General features: G+C 42.3%; 1 protein-coding gene across 1 annotated transcript; it reads left to right on the top strand.

The window, feature by feature from the left end:
* Positions 1 to 561: 561 nt before the first annotated feature.
* MINAR1 (membrane integral NOTCH2 associated receptor 1) lies at positions 562 to 8,864 on the top strand (the record flags this gene model as incomplete). Its single annotated transcript, XM_084293653.1, has 3 exons — positions 562 to 2,859; positions 4,393 to 4,647; positions 8,667 to 8,864. 3 exons carry the CDS (start codon positions 562 to 564, stop codon positions 8,862 to 8,864), a joined length of 2,751 nt encoding a protein of 916 aa, XP_084149779.1.
* Between the last annotated feature and the right edge of the window lie 7,060 nt (positions 8,865 to 15,924).

The raw sequence follows: 15,924 nt of genomic DNA, 5'->3' as shown, positions 1-15,924 counted from the left end.
TAGCAGATAACTTCTAACTTTCTTGCTGTCAGAAAATCTTCCTGTGAGTATTTTGCAGTCAGTATGGAAACAGCTGGAGTTGTCATGGTGTGGTAGATCATCTCTGGCTACAGAACAGAGGTAGAATTATTGTCAAACAACTTGACACATCTGCACTTTCATAAGTTGATCAGATACTCTGTGAAAGCCCAGTAGCAAGCAGGCTGTGGTGGTGTATCTGCCATGAGTTCAGCCCCTGCAAAGCTTCTGCTGTTTATTCACTTGCTCACTTTGGTAGTAGTGACACAAATGGGCCTCCTTGGATGAAATCCTGATCCCATTTAAGTATTACTGACTTCATTGATGCTTGGATTGCAGCCTTGGAGTTTGAAAACAAGAGGATGGGTTATACAACCAAGCCCTTGACTGCAAGGGGAAGGAAGGCAGGTCCTGTCTGTGGCTGAATTACAAGGTCCTGAATATTATCTATGGGTGACTTAAAATCTTTTTTTGTTTGCTGTTGTGTGTTGCTGTAGAAGTGGAGCACAGTTTCCAGGATAAACAACAAAATACGCTTGAGCTATGGAGTCCAACCAGGAAACTTCACTCTTCCTGGTGAAGATCTTGGAGGAGCTGGACACAAAGCAGAACACCGTTTCTTACCAGGATCTCTGCAAGTCACTCTGTGCGAGGTTTGATTTGTCCCAGTTGGCCAAACTCAGAAGTGTGCTGTTTTACACTGCTTGCCTGGATCCTAATTTCCCAGCGACTTTGTTCAAAGACAAAATGAGATGCACTGTAAACAATCAGCAATCAAAGAAAATCATGGTTGCAGCAGATATAGTAACAATATTCAACCTCATACAAATGAACGGGGGAGTGGCCAAGGAGAAGCTTCCAGTTGCAAGGCAGAAAGTGAAGAAGAAAGAGTCCTTTGAGTCCTGCAGGTCTGACACGGAAATCTGCAACGTGGCAGACTGCGTGCCCAATTGTGAGCTGAACGACCAGGACTTTAACCAGGGTTTTCCGGTCAGAAGGTCTTCAAAATGCAGGAAGATGGACTGCAAAGACTGCCAACAGTTTGTTCCCTCTTCAGAACCCAACTTTTTGCTTGGGGTCAATAAGGAGATGAAGGGCCGGGCTGCCTCTCTGGACAGGCTGCAGGCACTGGCGTCCTACTCCATCGCCACGTCTCCGCCGTGTGAGATGCAGAGTACCTACTTCCCTATGAACATCGAAAATGAATCTATTTCAGACCAGGACTCCTTGCCAATAAGTGCAGGTCTGAAAGAAACTTTCATTTCAAATGACGAGCCGTTTGTGATGCAGTCATGCATCCAGAAAAGGAATATATTCAAAGAAGATTTTCATAATCTGATTACAATATCTCCCAACTTAATACCGCCCAACAAAAAGCCAGAAGATGGACACAGAGAGCCTCAGAACAGGAAAGAAAGCTCTAAGCAGGCTTTCTTCAACCACAGCTTTGAAATGCCATACAGCAGCCAGTACTTGAATCCAGTTTATTCGCCTATACCAGACAAAAGACGAGCGAAGCATGAAAGCCTAGATGATCTTCAAGCTTCAACGTATTTTGGCCCAACTACGATTCTTGGGCCTCAGGACAACAAAAAGTGGACAGGAAAACCAACTAAACAAACTGCCTGGCCAGCTAAAAGCTGGAGTTTAAATACTGAGGAGGTACCTGACTTTGAACGATCATTTTTTAATAGGAAGCAGTCAGAAGAGAAGACGCGCTACCAGAGCTCAAACAACCCATCTCCAAACTTTCCTTCAGCAGACAGGCATCAGTCCTACCTAAATGCAAAGGACCAGCAACCAATTATGCAGACAAATTATGCTGTGAAACAAAATGGGCATAAACCCAAGGAAATTCCTTCCATTCTAGATGTGGAAAAACATGAGCCAGTCAAAAAGTTTAAGGACAAAAGCATTAATTGTACTTCTGTTCAGATCTTAAGCATTGACAGGACCACGAGTGTTGGGACACAAACGGAGCAACAGGTCCTGGACCACAAAAAATGCAAGGATTTGTGTACACCAGGCCAAGCCAAGTATGGAGAGAGGCACTCCCTTAAGCACTCGGATGATGACTCTGAAATCGTGAGTGATGATATCAGTGACATTTTCCGATTTTTAGATGACATGAGTATCAGTGGGTCCACGGGAGTGATGCAGTCTTCATGCTACAACAGCACTGGCTCCCTGTCTCAGGTGCATAAATCAGACTGTGACAGCTCACCCGAGCACAATTTGACTAAAATCTCCAACGGGAGTGCCTGCAACAAATTAGAAAAAGTGGTCCGGGCAGATGTCAGTAACACAGATGATGAACTGAAAACAAGTGTCTGCAAATTGGTTTTGAGGATTGGTGAAATAGAGAAGAAACTGGAGTCTCTCTCAGGTGTCCGTGAAGAAATCTCCCAAGTCCTGGGAAAATTAAGCAAGCTGGATCAAAAAATTCAGCAGCCTGAGAAGGTCAGTGTACAAATAGATCTTAATTCACTGACAAGCGAGGCCGCATCAGATGAAAGTAACTCCCCGCAGATATTTCAGTGCCACAACACTCCTCATGGAGGCAAGCTGGAGAACAATCCAGAATGGTGCTGTTCAGATGCCAGTGGAAGTAACAGCGAAAGTCTTCGAGTAAAAGCCTTAAAAAAAAGTTTATTTACTAGAAGGTCATCGAGATCATTAACAGAGGAAAATAGTGCAACTGAATCCAAAATAGCAAGTATTTCAAACTCTCCCCGAGACTGGAGAGCTATTACTTATAGCAACCAAGTTGGCATTACAGAAGAGGAGATGAAAGAGAGAGATGGAGGAGAAAATAAAGACTGGCACAGGAAATCTAAAGAGGTAATTTCAACCTTAACTCACATAATAAGCACTTGAAAATAATCTAGTTATGAATGTCTTCCGCAGTCATCACAAGCCTTGGGGTATGACAATGCTTTGCCCCGCCATATTATGCCTGTCTTTATTGTTATCATAATTGAGTGATTTTGTACCTATATGTTCTTGCTTGGCAGCTGCAATATGGTCAAGCTGTTCCTAAAAGCACTTTGCTCTTTTGAAAAGGGAGGGGGGCAATTTGGGTGAAATCTTCGAAAGAGGATGATGTTCTTCATCATCAGGGGCGATATAATGGAGGCTGGGTAATTAACTTGGTGAAAAGAACGTGAGGAAAATTGTTACAGTCTGAAATTCTCCAGAGGTTGGTTTAGAAGGGATATTTTGAAATTGCATTGTGATGGCTTTTATCAGAGAGTACATGCATATTTAAAAGGCAACAAAGTAGATTTGTGGATTCAAATCCCTCAAGAAAAAAATCCTTCTGTGTGCACCATGAGATGCAAATGGTAGTTATGTTTCCTTTGTCTGACTTTCATGGTCATTGACATGCATCTTAAACCTTCCGTGGTGGAAATGCAGCATAGCTGCCCTCTTGGTTTGGTCAGCTAGAAAAAACTCTGCCCAAATCCCTCCCAGCACCTACGCACTGCTGTCTTTGCAGATCACATCCCTATCATGGCTGTCCTTGCACTGGGTTCTGATTGCTGCTCAGTTAAAACTGTGCATGCCGAGGGTTATTGTTTCTGTTTCGTGGAAGTGGAGCCCACTGGAGAGGGCTGGTGATCCTTCAGCTTCACGGTCTATCAGGAACATGTGGTGGGCATGCTGTGCTTCCTTGGGAGGGGGATCAAAGGCAAAGCATGACTGAGGAAGGAGAAGATGAGGTTTGATGGGGGCAAGTGCAGTTGGATTGAATGAGAAAGCATAAACTATGGTTTATTAGCAGGTTTCAGATGGGGAAAGGGGTTACCTTTATCAAGCCCAAACCCTGGCATTTCTGTACATTGGTCTGCCCAGAATGAAGTAAAGACTTTGAAGGTCCCTTCCTCACTGCTGTGGTAGACCACAGCTGATGCTGGATTAGTAGCATGGATGATGTGGTGTCAAGGGAGTAGCACCTGGAGGCTCCCCTCATGAGGAGCCATGTTGAGATTTGATCTGGAAACACAAATTTTGAAGCTTGCGTGGGGCTCCGAGCTTTACCAGATCAGCTAGTCATTTTTGAATGTTCGGGGCTATTTTCACAATAGTTTTATAACCTGTAAACAATACAAAACCTAAATTTCATCTTCTGCATGAGCTTTGTGTTCATGTTATGGAGAGTCATCTGTAAAATACCTCTTTGATCTGGTTGTGAGAAGAGGGTGGGCAAACAGATTAAATCCACCATCCAAAAACTTTGTTCTGGCTGATACTTCTCTTATCTTGGATTAAGCAGTATCATATAGTGAGTCTGAAAGGAATATCCTTGTCCTTTGTGTTTAACCCCCTCATAGTCCTGTTTCTTTTCTCAAATTCTTTTGAACCCTATTGCAGGCAGACAGGCAATACGAAATCCCACAGCCACATAGACTCTCTAAACAGCCAAAAGATGCTTTCTTGATTGAACAAGTCTTTAGTCCTCATCCCTACCCTGCATCACTCAAGTCACACATGAAAAGCAACCCGCTCTACACAGACATGAGGCTGACGGAGCTGGCTGAAGTGAAACGTGCCCAGCCATCGTGGACCATAGAGGAATACACAAGGAATTCGGGGGATAAAGGCAAGATTGCAGCATTGGATCTACAAGTGAGTCCCATTTGTTTAATTTGAATGGCTTGTTTGTGAATCGATGTTACCAGAAAATGAATTTAATAAGGGATTTGGATAGCTCAGGAAGGAGCTGTGAGGTGTTGAGCCTCTAATCTTGCTGATCCCTATCCATCCTGGCTAAGGACAAAGAAAAATGTGGATGTTTGATTGCTGAGTGATGATCCTTGACAGGTTGGTGCTTCCACTTTGTTCTGTAATGGAGAGATGTCTGCTAAGCCATCACACTGTTGTTAACTCTAAAGAAAAGGCTGGGGATAAAGGGATGGACAAAAGGGGGAGGTGAAACTGGTCCCTAATCACAGTAAGGTGGTGGTGCAGAATCTGGCGTTGCTGCTTTTTCTTTTATCCTTGTTCTTTCTGAATTGTTCACAGAGAATTTAAGTGTTAACACTTTTTCCATTTTGCTAGGAACATGAAACAAAATATTTGTAGAAGACATTCAATACCATGACTCTTTTTGAAATACATCCCTGTTTGAAGCTCTGAAGTGGCTGTTGGAAACTACAGTCATGTTAAGGGCAGATCAGTTAATGGTGGGTCTTGTTCATATTTTAGTTCAGCTTGGAAATGTGCCTTTGAGGTAGATCTCCCAATGGTCTCTGCTTGGGAGAGTGATCTCTGAGAGTGGAAATTGAGTTTGTTTGTTTGAAACTACACCACATGTTGTGTTTCCTGAGTAAACAATGCATTCCCAACCACTAATAGGCCAGCCCAGACCTTGTCCAGAGCTACCTCCTTCCCTTCAAAGGCAAAAGGGGAGACCCTGTGTCTTCACCATTTCTCTGCTGCTTTGTTCCTACCAGGTTGCACAACTTGCCAGTGCAGACATAGCCTACATAGCTACATAACCTAAAAAGAATAACCAGGCTCTTTTTCCTGATTAGTCTGATAAACACAAAACATCTTCTAGGAAGAAAGATCTCTGAGCTTAAAAGGGAAGCATAAAGAATGTAATCCAAAATGTGTAAAAACCAAACAGATGTTGCAGTATTGTTTCCTGAAACACAAAAAGCATCACATAATGAAATCAGCCCTGGCTCATGGTGTATTGCCTGTATACATTTATATAGCAGCATGCAGAGCCAGCGGAGGGGACTGGTGCTGCCCTCACACGTCTTGGGCTGGAATTTGCTTGTGCAGGAATTTGTTCAGACTGCATTAACCTCCAGGCTATACTGGGTTTGGCTGGGATGTTAACTTTCCCTGCAGCAGCCCATACAGGCTCAGCTCTTGCAAGTGTCCTTGACCTCAACAGCCTCTGCTCCTTGCTGCACTAAAGCATGCCTGGAGAGAAACCGAGTAGCACAGGGACCAGTCTGCATCTTGCCTCAGCTGCCTGCTGCTGTTTGGGATTTAAAAGCATCAGAGGGGATACTAAATTCCTATTCCTGGCATTGCAGACCATATGCTGGAGTAGGAATAGACTGAAAGAAGTTCCTCTGCAGTATGCAGCCACAAAGCATCCCTTACCTGCTGTGTGGAGGCAACAGGGGAGGTGATATTTGGAAGCACAGCTCCCCTGAGAGAAGTGTTCCCCATCTGGTCCTTGTAGGACTGTTCCCTTCCATGTAAGCAGCTCTGCATGACTGTGAGCAAACCAGAGAAAGCAGCTTATTGCCATCATTTATCTTTAGGATAAAGGTGATAAAACTTTACGGGTTTGATTCTCTCCCTGCAAAAGGACTGTCAGAATTGCATCTACTCTGCAAAACCCGTGTCTAGACTTTATAATAGAGCTTACTGACAAACTTAAAAAATAGACACAGACTGATGAGTGGGTTTTTTCCTAGTGATTAACTTTATTAGAACTGAAAGTAAATACATTATGCTTTAATGAACATTCCTACGTCTGGCAATGAAATGGGAAAGGAAGCTGATTAACAGTAATGGGCCTTTTTAATAATGCATCTTCCTTCTGAAGTAGTTAAAAGGTCAATATCAAGGCAGAGAGGTCCAAAACTATAATTTCCTTGAAGCATACTTGTCATTTATTTATTTATTTATTTTTAACCTTGATTTGCTCCTTTAAAAATTCTCCCAGTCTTCCTTAAAACAGAAATTGCAAAAAACTGCGGTCAGGCCAAAGCTTGTCCCAGCACAGGGTCTGTGTAAGATCTCATCTCTTTGCCCTGCGTATGATGAGCCACAGGGAAGAAGCATTCAGCCAGACTATTTTTTTCTGATGCCCTTAGAGATGAGGTTGCTGTTTTATTTCTGGTTTTCTCTTCAGAAGGCTGGAATAGGTCATTCACAGATCGAATGGTACACTCTCAAGACTCAGCTTGATGGTCTCTGCTTCAGAGTACAGGCACTATCATAGAGATCTCCATTAATTGTTCATAAAACTGTTGCTTAATTTTAGTTGTTTATTTCTGGGGCAGCTATAAAACCACTTCTTTTAGTACTTCTGTACATAAAGCAAATAGTGCTGTCAGGCAAAGCAAGGTTTCAGCTGGTAGCTCATGGCCACAAAATCTGAATTAGCCAATTAAAGGCTTACCCAAATCCCTCTCGAGTCTGCTGGAGTTTCTTTGTGCTGGGTCCAGTGAGCTTTGGATCAGACCCATTGCAAGCACAAAAAAGGTATGTGTTGGTATTCTCACCGGAACATTTCTGTATGGAACCTTTTTCAGTTGTTAAAGAATTGGCCTTTTGGAGCCTCAGACACGGGAGACAGCTTCAAGGAAAAGCTGTCATTTTTCAAACATTTTTTTCTCCTCTTTTTCACATTTTTGCTTTATTTCTTTCTTCTGGTAAGTGTGATATAGTGTCTAGTGTTGGGTTTTCCCTTTTTCCCCCCATTTTAGCTTAGAGACAGGACGAAAGGAAAAAAAAAAAACAACCAAGCTGGAAATGCAAAGCATGAAGAGATTGAAAATTCTAAGGAAGAAAAGAAGACAAAAAGAAAAAACAAAAACAAAAACAAACAAACAAACAAAAAAAAACAACATGAAATGCAACATTCAAATGAAGGCACTGATAGAGTCCTCTAGGTTGCCCTTCATTTTGTGCCCAATTCAGATTTCAGATTTCCTTTTTTTTAAATTTTTATTATTTTTATTTTTTTTCCACACAGAGAGAATTGGATCAGACTTTGACAATGGGCAGAGTATTGTCTCCTGTGGAAATGTAGTTCATGCCCTTGGGGTTAAATGGTCTCACCTGTAGAGATGGTCTGGAGATGGTGTAATATGGAGTAGAAAATCTTGTGCTATGCGTCCAGATCCTTCTCTTGCCTCAGAAACTGAGAGAGCATCTTGCTGAGTGCATGGGGCTTTCCCTAGCTGCTGTCCCTCATTCCTGTGTGGTTTTTGGTGTGAAGAAAGAGGTTGGCTCCTGAAAGACAAGAAAACTCATGAGATCTTAACATCACCTGTGGTATGTATGAGGTATGTGTACCTCAATGCCACATGGGAGAGTAATGCTGCAGCACTCATTGCTGTATGTGGTGACCTCTTCCATGGGCAGAAGGGAGGATATGGCAGAAAATAAAGTTGTACAAGGAGGGTGAGGAGACCTGCTTTTGCAGACAAGTCATGGTAGCAAAATTAGGGTTAGCTTTGTAAAATGTAGTTCATAAGGAGTGTGTGTTAAGAACATTTCTCACCAGCTGGGCTTTAATAATTTAAAAAGCAGTAACAGACCAGTAGTTGCTGACATCTCTGCTGTCTAGCAGATAAAAGAGATCTTATTTAAATGCCACCAAGGATGACAAAGTTTCCGGCAAATCAGAAATATGTCAGGGATTTTGAAGCAGAATTAAACTGTTGCGGGAGTTTATTTTTTGCAGTGTTTTATTGCCACTTTCATCAGCCTTATGGAACTGGGACCTGGAGAAATGGAGTTGAAGGGATGTGAGCTGCAGCAATAACCCACTTTATCCTGACAGCAGACCCAGATGCAGCTGGGAGGCCTCCAAGCACACCTGCTTTATTTACTTATTTTATTAATAACAGATCCCAGGCAATTAACAATTGTTTCCTTTTTATTTTTAGACTCAAGAATCTTTAAACCCAAACAACTTAGAATACTGGATGGAAGACATTTATACTCCTGGCTATGATTCCTTATTAAAACGCAAAGAAGCTGAGTTCAGAAGAGCAAAGGTTTGCAAGATAGCTGCCCTAATAGCAGCGGCAGCTTGTACAGTTATTCTGGTCATTGTAGTTCCCATTTGTACAATGAAATCCTGAATACGTGGACAGACTCGTGACTCCCAGCTGTGTGCATCTCAGATAGCTCATTCTGTGTTTCAAGCACCTGATGGCAAAACTGTATGGAATTTGCAAAGGAAGAATGTTCTGAGGATATCCTGGTGGAGATTGCTGTAAACGTAGACAGAACACAAAACGATGAGAGAAACAATTTTTTTTTGAGAAGTATTATTTTAAATAACAGAGCATGTGGCGGAGCTGATGGGAACTCGGTTCGATTTTTATGCATTTTTAAAAGTGCAATATTTTTTTTCCTAAAGAAACAATATAATGTTTTACAGAATCAGAGACTGACAAGGATCCAGGCAAAAGGGGAAGGTTGTCTGAGCTATGTTGCATTTACTGGAGGTGTGAGTACCTGGAGGTAGCACTGTATAGAAGGGAATGTTCTATATGCATTACACCGGGGAGCTAAGAACGTCTTAAAGCTCTCTACAATGTAGAAAACTCTGAATGTATTGTATTTATTTATAGCATTGATGTATTTCATGATCATTTGATTGAAAGCAGACTGTGTAGCCATGAACAGAGTTCATTCCTATGTTCAGATTAAAAAGGGCTTTTTATATTTGGTCTTGCCCTAAGACCCACTCTATCATCACTGAGTACTTAGATAAGTGCAATGTGCTGCAGACCAAAAAGATTATGTTTTAAAGCAATCAAAAGAGGTTTTAGTTGCTTCTGTTGAATAACATTTGCATAGAGCTGGCAAACATGCCTTGCCAAAAGGGTATTCTTTACCTCTGCAGACAGTGAAACTGTTTCAGTTTCACTCCTGCCAGCAAGCAAAGCTGGCAAATCCAAGCAACACTCAGTTAAAGTTCTCATAAATGTAATCTGAACAGTTATAATTTTGTCACAAAGTCTTTGTGCCTTTTTTTAGACTGTAGATGAAACAGAACTGTTTAATTTTGCTATTTTGAGCCCATAACATAAATCACAACATAATGGGTACTAATGGAGGTTCTCTTCCCGCAAGCCTTCTATACAGTTCAGATTGCTCCTCAGATTGCAGGGCTGGTGGTTACTGAGCACTTACATTAAGGGCACAGTCTTCCAGCACGGGTGGAAACTTGCTGTTAGTGTGATGCATTCAGCACAGGGAGCTTGTCTGCTTCCCCTAGTGCTAATGTACTTAAGAATGATGGTTGACTCTGCTGGACAGCAAGCAGTCTGTAACCCCACGAGAAACATCCATTTAATGCTTTATCCCAAATGCACGTAGCAGGTTAAAAGGACTTCTTGAGTTATGGTAGAAATGGTGTGCCATGGTTAGTGAAAGCAAACGCCCAGACAATATTTCTCTTCTGTCATGAGTGGATTGGGGGGAGGGGGGAGGTGTTAAAAAAATATATATAAAAAAATAAAAAAAAAATCAGGAAATAATGTGAACTTGCTGGTCCTCTAAGGGGAAGGTGATTCTTGTGGTGAAAGCTCTTTCTGGAGGTTCATTGGGTTCCTTTGGAAGCAGCCCCCTGGTCATACTGCAGCTGAGAGCATCCCCTGCCCATCTGTCTGGCACTTGAGCTGCTGGGGTTCTCTGGGCTCATGGGGTGTGCACCATAAACCTGCACTGCTTGGTGCAATCCTGACCCAAATTCTGTGGTTTTGGCCCCTTCCTGATACCAAGATTTCTCTCTGCTTCCAGATGCTGCAGGATGGAGTCACAGCAGGGAGGGAGTAATTCGCACCGTCTATTTTGGGCTCCCCTTAGGCCTTCAATCACGGTGTGATTCAGAGCACCTAAGTTTAGGAGCTCAGGATCCATACGTAGTAAATATAGACAGGTAGAGAAACCTCCAGGGATGTTTCAGAGCTGCCAGCAAGATGTCTAATATTAGACATGTGAACGCACTCCACGGGGGCATTGCTCTGCAGTTTACCTTATGCACAATTTAGGTTGGTTGTGTACGTAGAAATCTCTTCCTGGTTCCAGGCAGCATCAGAAAGACCTCAAGTCCCTCGTTGGCCCCACTACAGCAAGCAGGAGATGTCAGAAATAAGCAGAGTGGCCCCGTGGTTGCAGTCAGGTCCCATCTGCTCATGCTGGCAGAGTTGTGTCCCTCGGAGGGCGCAGGATGGGTGCTGGATGGACACCGGACAGACACACGGCCTCCACCAACCCCATCTCTGCCAACATGAGCGGTCTGACCCTGCGAGACCCAAACCTGCCAGCTGAAATCAGCAGTCTTAGCAATTTACTTTTAGGAAATATCTGATTATCTGAGATATGGAAAAGATGCAGGTAATGGTATTGATCGCGGGCAGGTTGGGGCCGTGCTTGCACTGCTGCATTAGAGGAGGCTGAAGGGCCCCTGCTTTGTGTGTTTAGGGGTTGCCATCCACTCCACAGAAGTGCTGAGTGCTGGCACAGGAGGAGATTTTGCATTAGGGATGCCCAAAATCGCAAGAAGGATTTGGGAGGCGATGGAGCCATGGGTGATGTGGAGTTGGTCCAACTCAGCACCCTGAGCATCCACACTGCCCCTGACTGAGGTGCTTTTGCCCATCCTCCCTTTGCACAGGCATCCAGTGGCGCCCATCCTCATTGAGACAGTAATTTCCCTGCCCAGGGATTGGCACAAATCCCCTGTTTGGAGCTTGACTTGGCTCCTGCAACCCCTGTGAGCATCCCAGCAGTGCTGGGAGCCCTAGGGGAGAGGGGAAGACAGAGCCTGGCTCCACCCCTGCACCCCACAGATACCTCCAGGAGCTGCTGCCTTGCCTTCCCCAGGGGATGATGGCCATCCCTAGGCGTTCCCAGGAGGTTCTACATCTGGCCAATGTATTCTTGCTTAAAATAACTAAAATGGTGCAGTGGTGGGTGGCCACCACCAGGGTGCTCAGGAAGGAGGGACCCTGCAGTTCTGCACAGTGTATCAGCTAGGGGAAATCCTGACCATATTAACCTGCGAGAATATTGTGATCGACCTTGTGAACCAGTTATCAACTAGTATATGCTGTATACTACATGATAGACTTTTGTATTAAAAAAACAATAAAAATAAATTAAAGCTATAGGTACATTGTAATCCTTGGTGTGATTGAAAAAAAAGTGTCCTAGATTGTATTACTTAATTAAAATAATGATGAGCATATTGAACTGTTTTTCGTATTTATGCCTTATAAACTTGATATATTACACATGATAAAATGCAACTGCAAGAATTATAAAAAAAAATAAATATTATTTGAGGGGCAAATCTCATTTGCTTTTCCTAAAACAAAAGTACTGCTCAAATCAGCTCAATAAATCATGTGCGTAGAAAAGCAAGAGCAGGATCTGTCCCCAAATGACTTTTTAGGATTTTTTTTTTTTTTTAAATGGGGCTTTGGTTAATGTACTATGTAATAATTTTATTTTATAAAGTTACTGTACAATGTTGCCTTTTGGTTCATTTAAATGTAATACCAAATAAATTTGAAAAATTACAGCGTCCCAAGTTTTAATGAAACAGTTATAATAATTTATTACTCCACTGCTTTTCCTCTTTTTCTTTTCCAGGGACATCAAGATAGCCATGGGATGTGAGTGTCTCAGTGTTAGATAACTAAGCATCCTATCTACTTCTTGGCAGAAATGCTAATGGATTTCTTACTTGTGAAATAATAAGATTGCAGAAGATAATGAAAAATGAGTTTGTTGGGTTTCTTTTAAAATCTTCTTTGCATTACATTGTATAGATTTCTGGAAGTTTAGCTCTTGACACTAATCGTAATATTTCATTTTATATGTTATTTCATGACTGTGTTATGCCATATCAACTGTTCTAACAAGGTCATGAGTAATATTTTGGTATTTATTTCCCTTTCGTGTTTGTGCAACTACAGTCACTTTTAAGTCAGTACTATAGATAACTATTTATAGTCACCTATCAGCAAGCAATTAGTTTGCTCAGGATCTCTATATGGATTTAATTTGCTTTTGACTTGTTAATTGCAAAACCAGGTTGTTTAAAATTCCAGGTGCTGCAACTGCAAGTAATCCAGCATCAGAGGCTGCAAAGAGGAGCTGCAGAAAAAAAAGACATAAATAATGAACAATGACAGGAAAATATAGTAGTATAAATTCCCAATTTCCTCATCTCTAGTGCACAAAAACCTTTAATGCATTGCTTTAGCAATTCTGTTCAGGATGGGGTCTGCTGAAAGTTAGGCATCTGGTGTACTGGGGATGCAAGCTGGTAGAAATGTAGACACTCAGCTTTCAAATGCCAGGCTGCAGACAGGGTTCCCTTGGGACCTCCCCAGATCCCCTTGGGATGGGCTCTGACCCACAGTTTAGTGTTGTCATTATTTTGGGGGACTGTAGCATGGGCTCACATCAGTTTCAGGCTTTTGCACTCATCAAATCCAAAAGCAAAAGTACCCCCTGGGTTTTTATGTTGCAGTGTGAATCCAGGAGCAGAAACTTTCATAAAAATGCTAAGTGTGATCACGCTTCTGCCAAAAAATCCAAAGGGCTCTGGCACGACATTCCTTAGCCAAGAAGCTGTATATATAGGAAATATAGACATCATCTGGGTCATCACTGTGCTGGAAAGCCCAGGCAGCTGCCAGGTTTCTGCAGTAACTGCTGGAAGAGCCACCAAGTCTCAAGGTAGAAGAAGGATCCTATGTGCAACACTGTGTCTGCAACAAAGACACAGCCCCACTCAATCTGTGCTTCTCTGAACGTATTGCTCACAGCAATCAATTGTGCTGGTTGAATAAATTCTTTATTTCAGATATAGCTTTGATGAATGGCTCTGCCTGAAACACAAAAGAGTCATGAGCAAGATATTGGATCTCTGGGCCATATGCTGCCCTCTGAAATGCTCCTGTGACTCCATCCCATTCAATCTGAACATGGAAGAGGAGCAAGTAGCCTGTAGCCTGCCGAATTGTGTGCAGCATGGTCCTATTTAAAAGAAAGGTCAGTCGTGTTGGCATGCACTTTGGGAAAAGGCAAGCATCTGTGGGAGTAATTATAAAGATGAGATATTTCCTTTCATCTAATTTTTACTTTGTTATCTTTTCAGGAAAGAGCAATATATCTTGTAAAGTGCTGTTCTGCTAGTAATTCCTCCAGCAAGCTTCACTTCACATGACTTCAGAGACCACATACCATTCAATCTCTTGCTGTTACATAAATCTTCACAGACCACTTAGAAACTGGAGCAAAATCTTCAAAGGAGGAAGAAGTGAGCTGCCAGCAGCCAAGCTCCTCCCATAAGTAAGTTTCTTTTGGTTTTATTTATTTCTTGTTAATAGCACAAAATACATGTATGTCTACAAGAGCCACAAGGCTCTGCCAAAACCAGTACTTAATTTTAAATAGAGTTGAGGAAATGGTGGGAAAAGGGTGTCCAGAGACACGTTTGCTACTGAGAATGGAGGCTTTTAGAAATGAAGAGCAGCTTCTGCCCCATTATCCATCCCCAGGCCTGTTTCTCTCTGCCCTCCTGGATCTGTGGATTTGTGGATGTTCCTCTGATGCACTAAGCAGAAATAGTGTCCCGACACAGACTCAGATCCTATGTTTCCTCAAAGTTAACCAGATTCCCTCAGTAAACATGGGGATATTTTGCTGGACAGTTTTCTGATGCTTTGGCCTCAGTTAAAAAACCCTCTGAGGTCCAAGCTCTCCTTGTCCCACTGGTGGGGCTGGCAGCCCAAAGCAGATACAGAACTGCAATTTGGTGCTGCTTCTCACTGATCCCCAAAACATCCTGAGATTCTGGGAATCCCAAAGTTATGAAGGTGACTCCTGTTTGCTTTAATATTGGGCATTGTGGAAGTTGCATTTCTACACCAGTATTGAAAATTGATTTAATGTATTGAAAATACTAACAAATGGGTGAGAACCCTTAGGAAAGATGTATTTCTGATTGCTGACAGTTAAAAAAAAAAAAAAAAAAAAAAAAAAAAAACAAAAAAAAAAAAAAAAAACCCTTGTTATTCACAATAAAATTACTGTTCTCCATGCTTATTTTGAGCCCATGCAATGTGTGCTGCCTGCCTGTTGTCCCCATCACACCCCAGGGCTCCATCCCATGTCCACCTCGGCCACATGCAGGTGTGAGTGGAAGGGCAGAAAAGAGGGAATTGCCTATGGTGAAACAGCTCAGTTTGGGAGAGGAACAAGAGAAATGTGTATTATTCTGCCCAGCCCTGGAAATGATGAGGAGTCTGCTCGCTGCTGCATAGCTTTGCTGTAAACTCTGCTTTAGTGACAGACAAATCTCTGCCTGCACTGAAAAATTCCCAATCTGCCATCCTATTGGGCTGACACGCTGCCTGCAATAAAACAAATCTTTGTTGTTCTGAGTGTTTTTGCCCATGTAATGGTGAGGGGAGAGGGGAGGACCAAGGAGGTTGAGTCATTTGTCTTCTTGCTTTGTCTTGGTAATGAAATATTGCTGCTGAACTTTACCCTGCCTTTCCTGCTACTTTTTTTTTTTTTTTTTTTTTTTTTTTTCAATGGCTACCATTTAAGAGGCTCATAAAATTGCATTACCAAAATTTATGACTGTACAGCAAATGTGTGCAAGTGCATTAATTCTCTTCAAGGCCAGCGTCTTGTAGCCGCAAAATTAATGTTATGGTGTGATTTCTAGTATGGCTAATTGCTGTTCAGTAAAGCAGAACTCATGGTTTTTCTCACCTTATGGCACTGAATTCCTTGGAACAGCCTTTCTCTGAGGAGTTTGTCAGGTAAGTGTTAATGAAGGATTCACGCACAACACCTGAATATGTATTTTTATACATTTTATACATTTTATTTTTATAATTTTTTTTTTTTTTAATGCAATTAAAGACTTGAAAACCTTGGCCTTGTGAGATTGTTTGGTTGGGTTTGAGCTCCTTTGGATGGCATTTAGTTCAAAGGTTCAAAAGCAGATATCTCTGTATGCAGGAGGATAAAAACAGGCCTCTTAACATGGTCTGAGCTCTGGTCTGGGGAGGCTGACCTGGGTGCTGGCATCACCCTGTGAATTATACCCCAAGCTATTCAGAAGCAAGTGAAAAATAACAGTTCAGTAAAAGGTTGGATTAC

The sequence above is a fragment of the Netta rufina genome (assembly GCF_964035555.1).
Source record: "Netta rufina genome assembly, chromosome: 11".
Lineage (NCBI taxonomy): Eukaryota > Metazoa > Chordata > Aves > Anseriformes > Anatidae > Netta > Netta rufina.
Note: the sequence above shows the minus strand (reverse complement) of the source record. Positions and strands in the feature narration are given on the sequence as shown.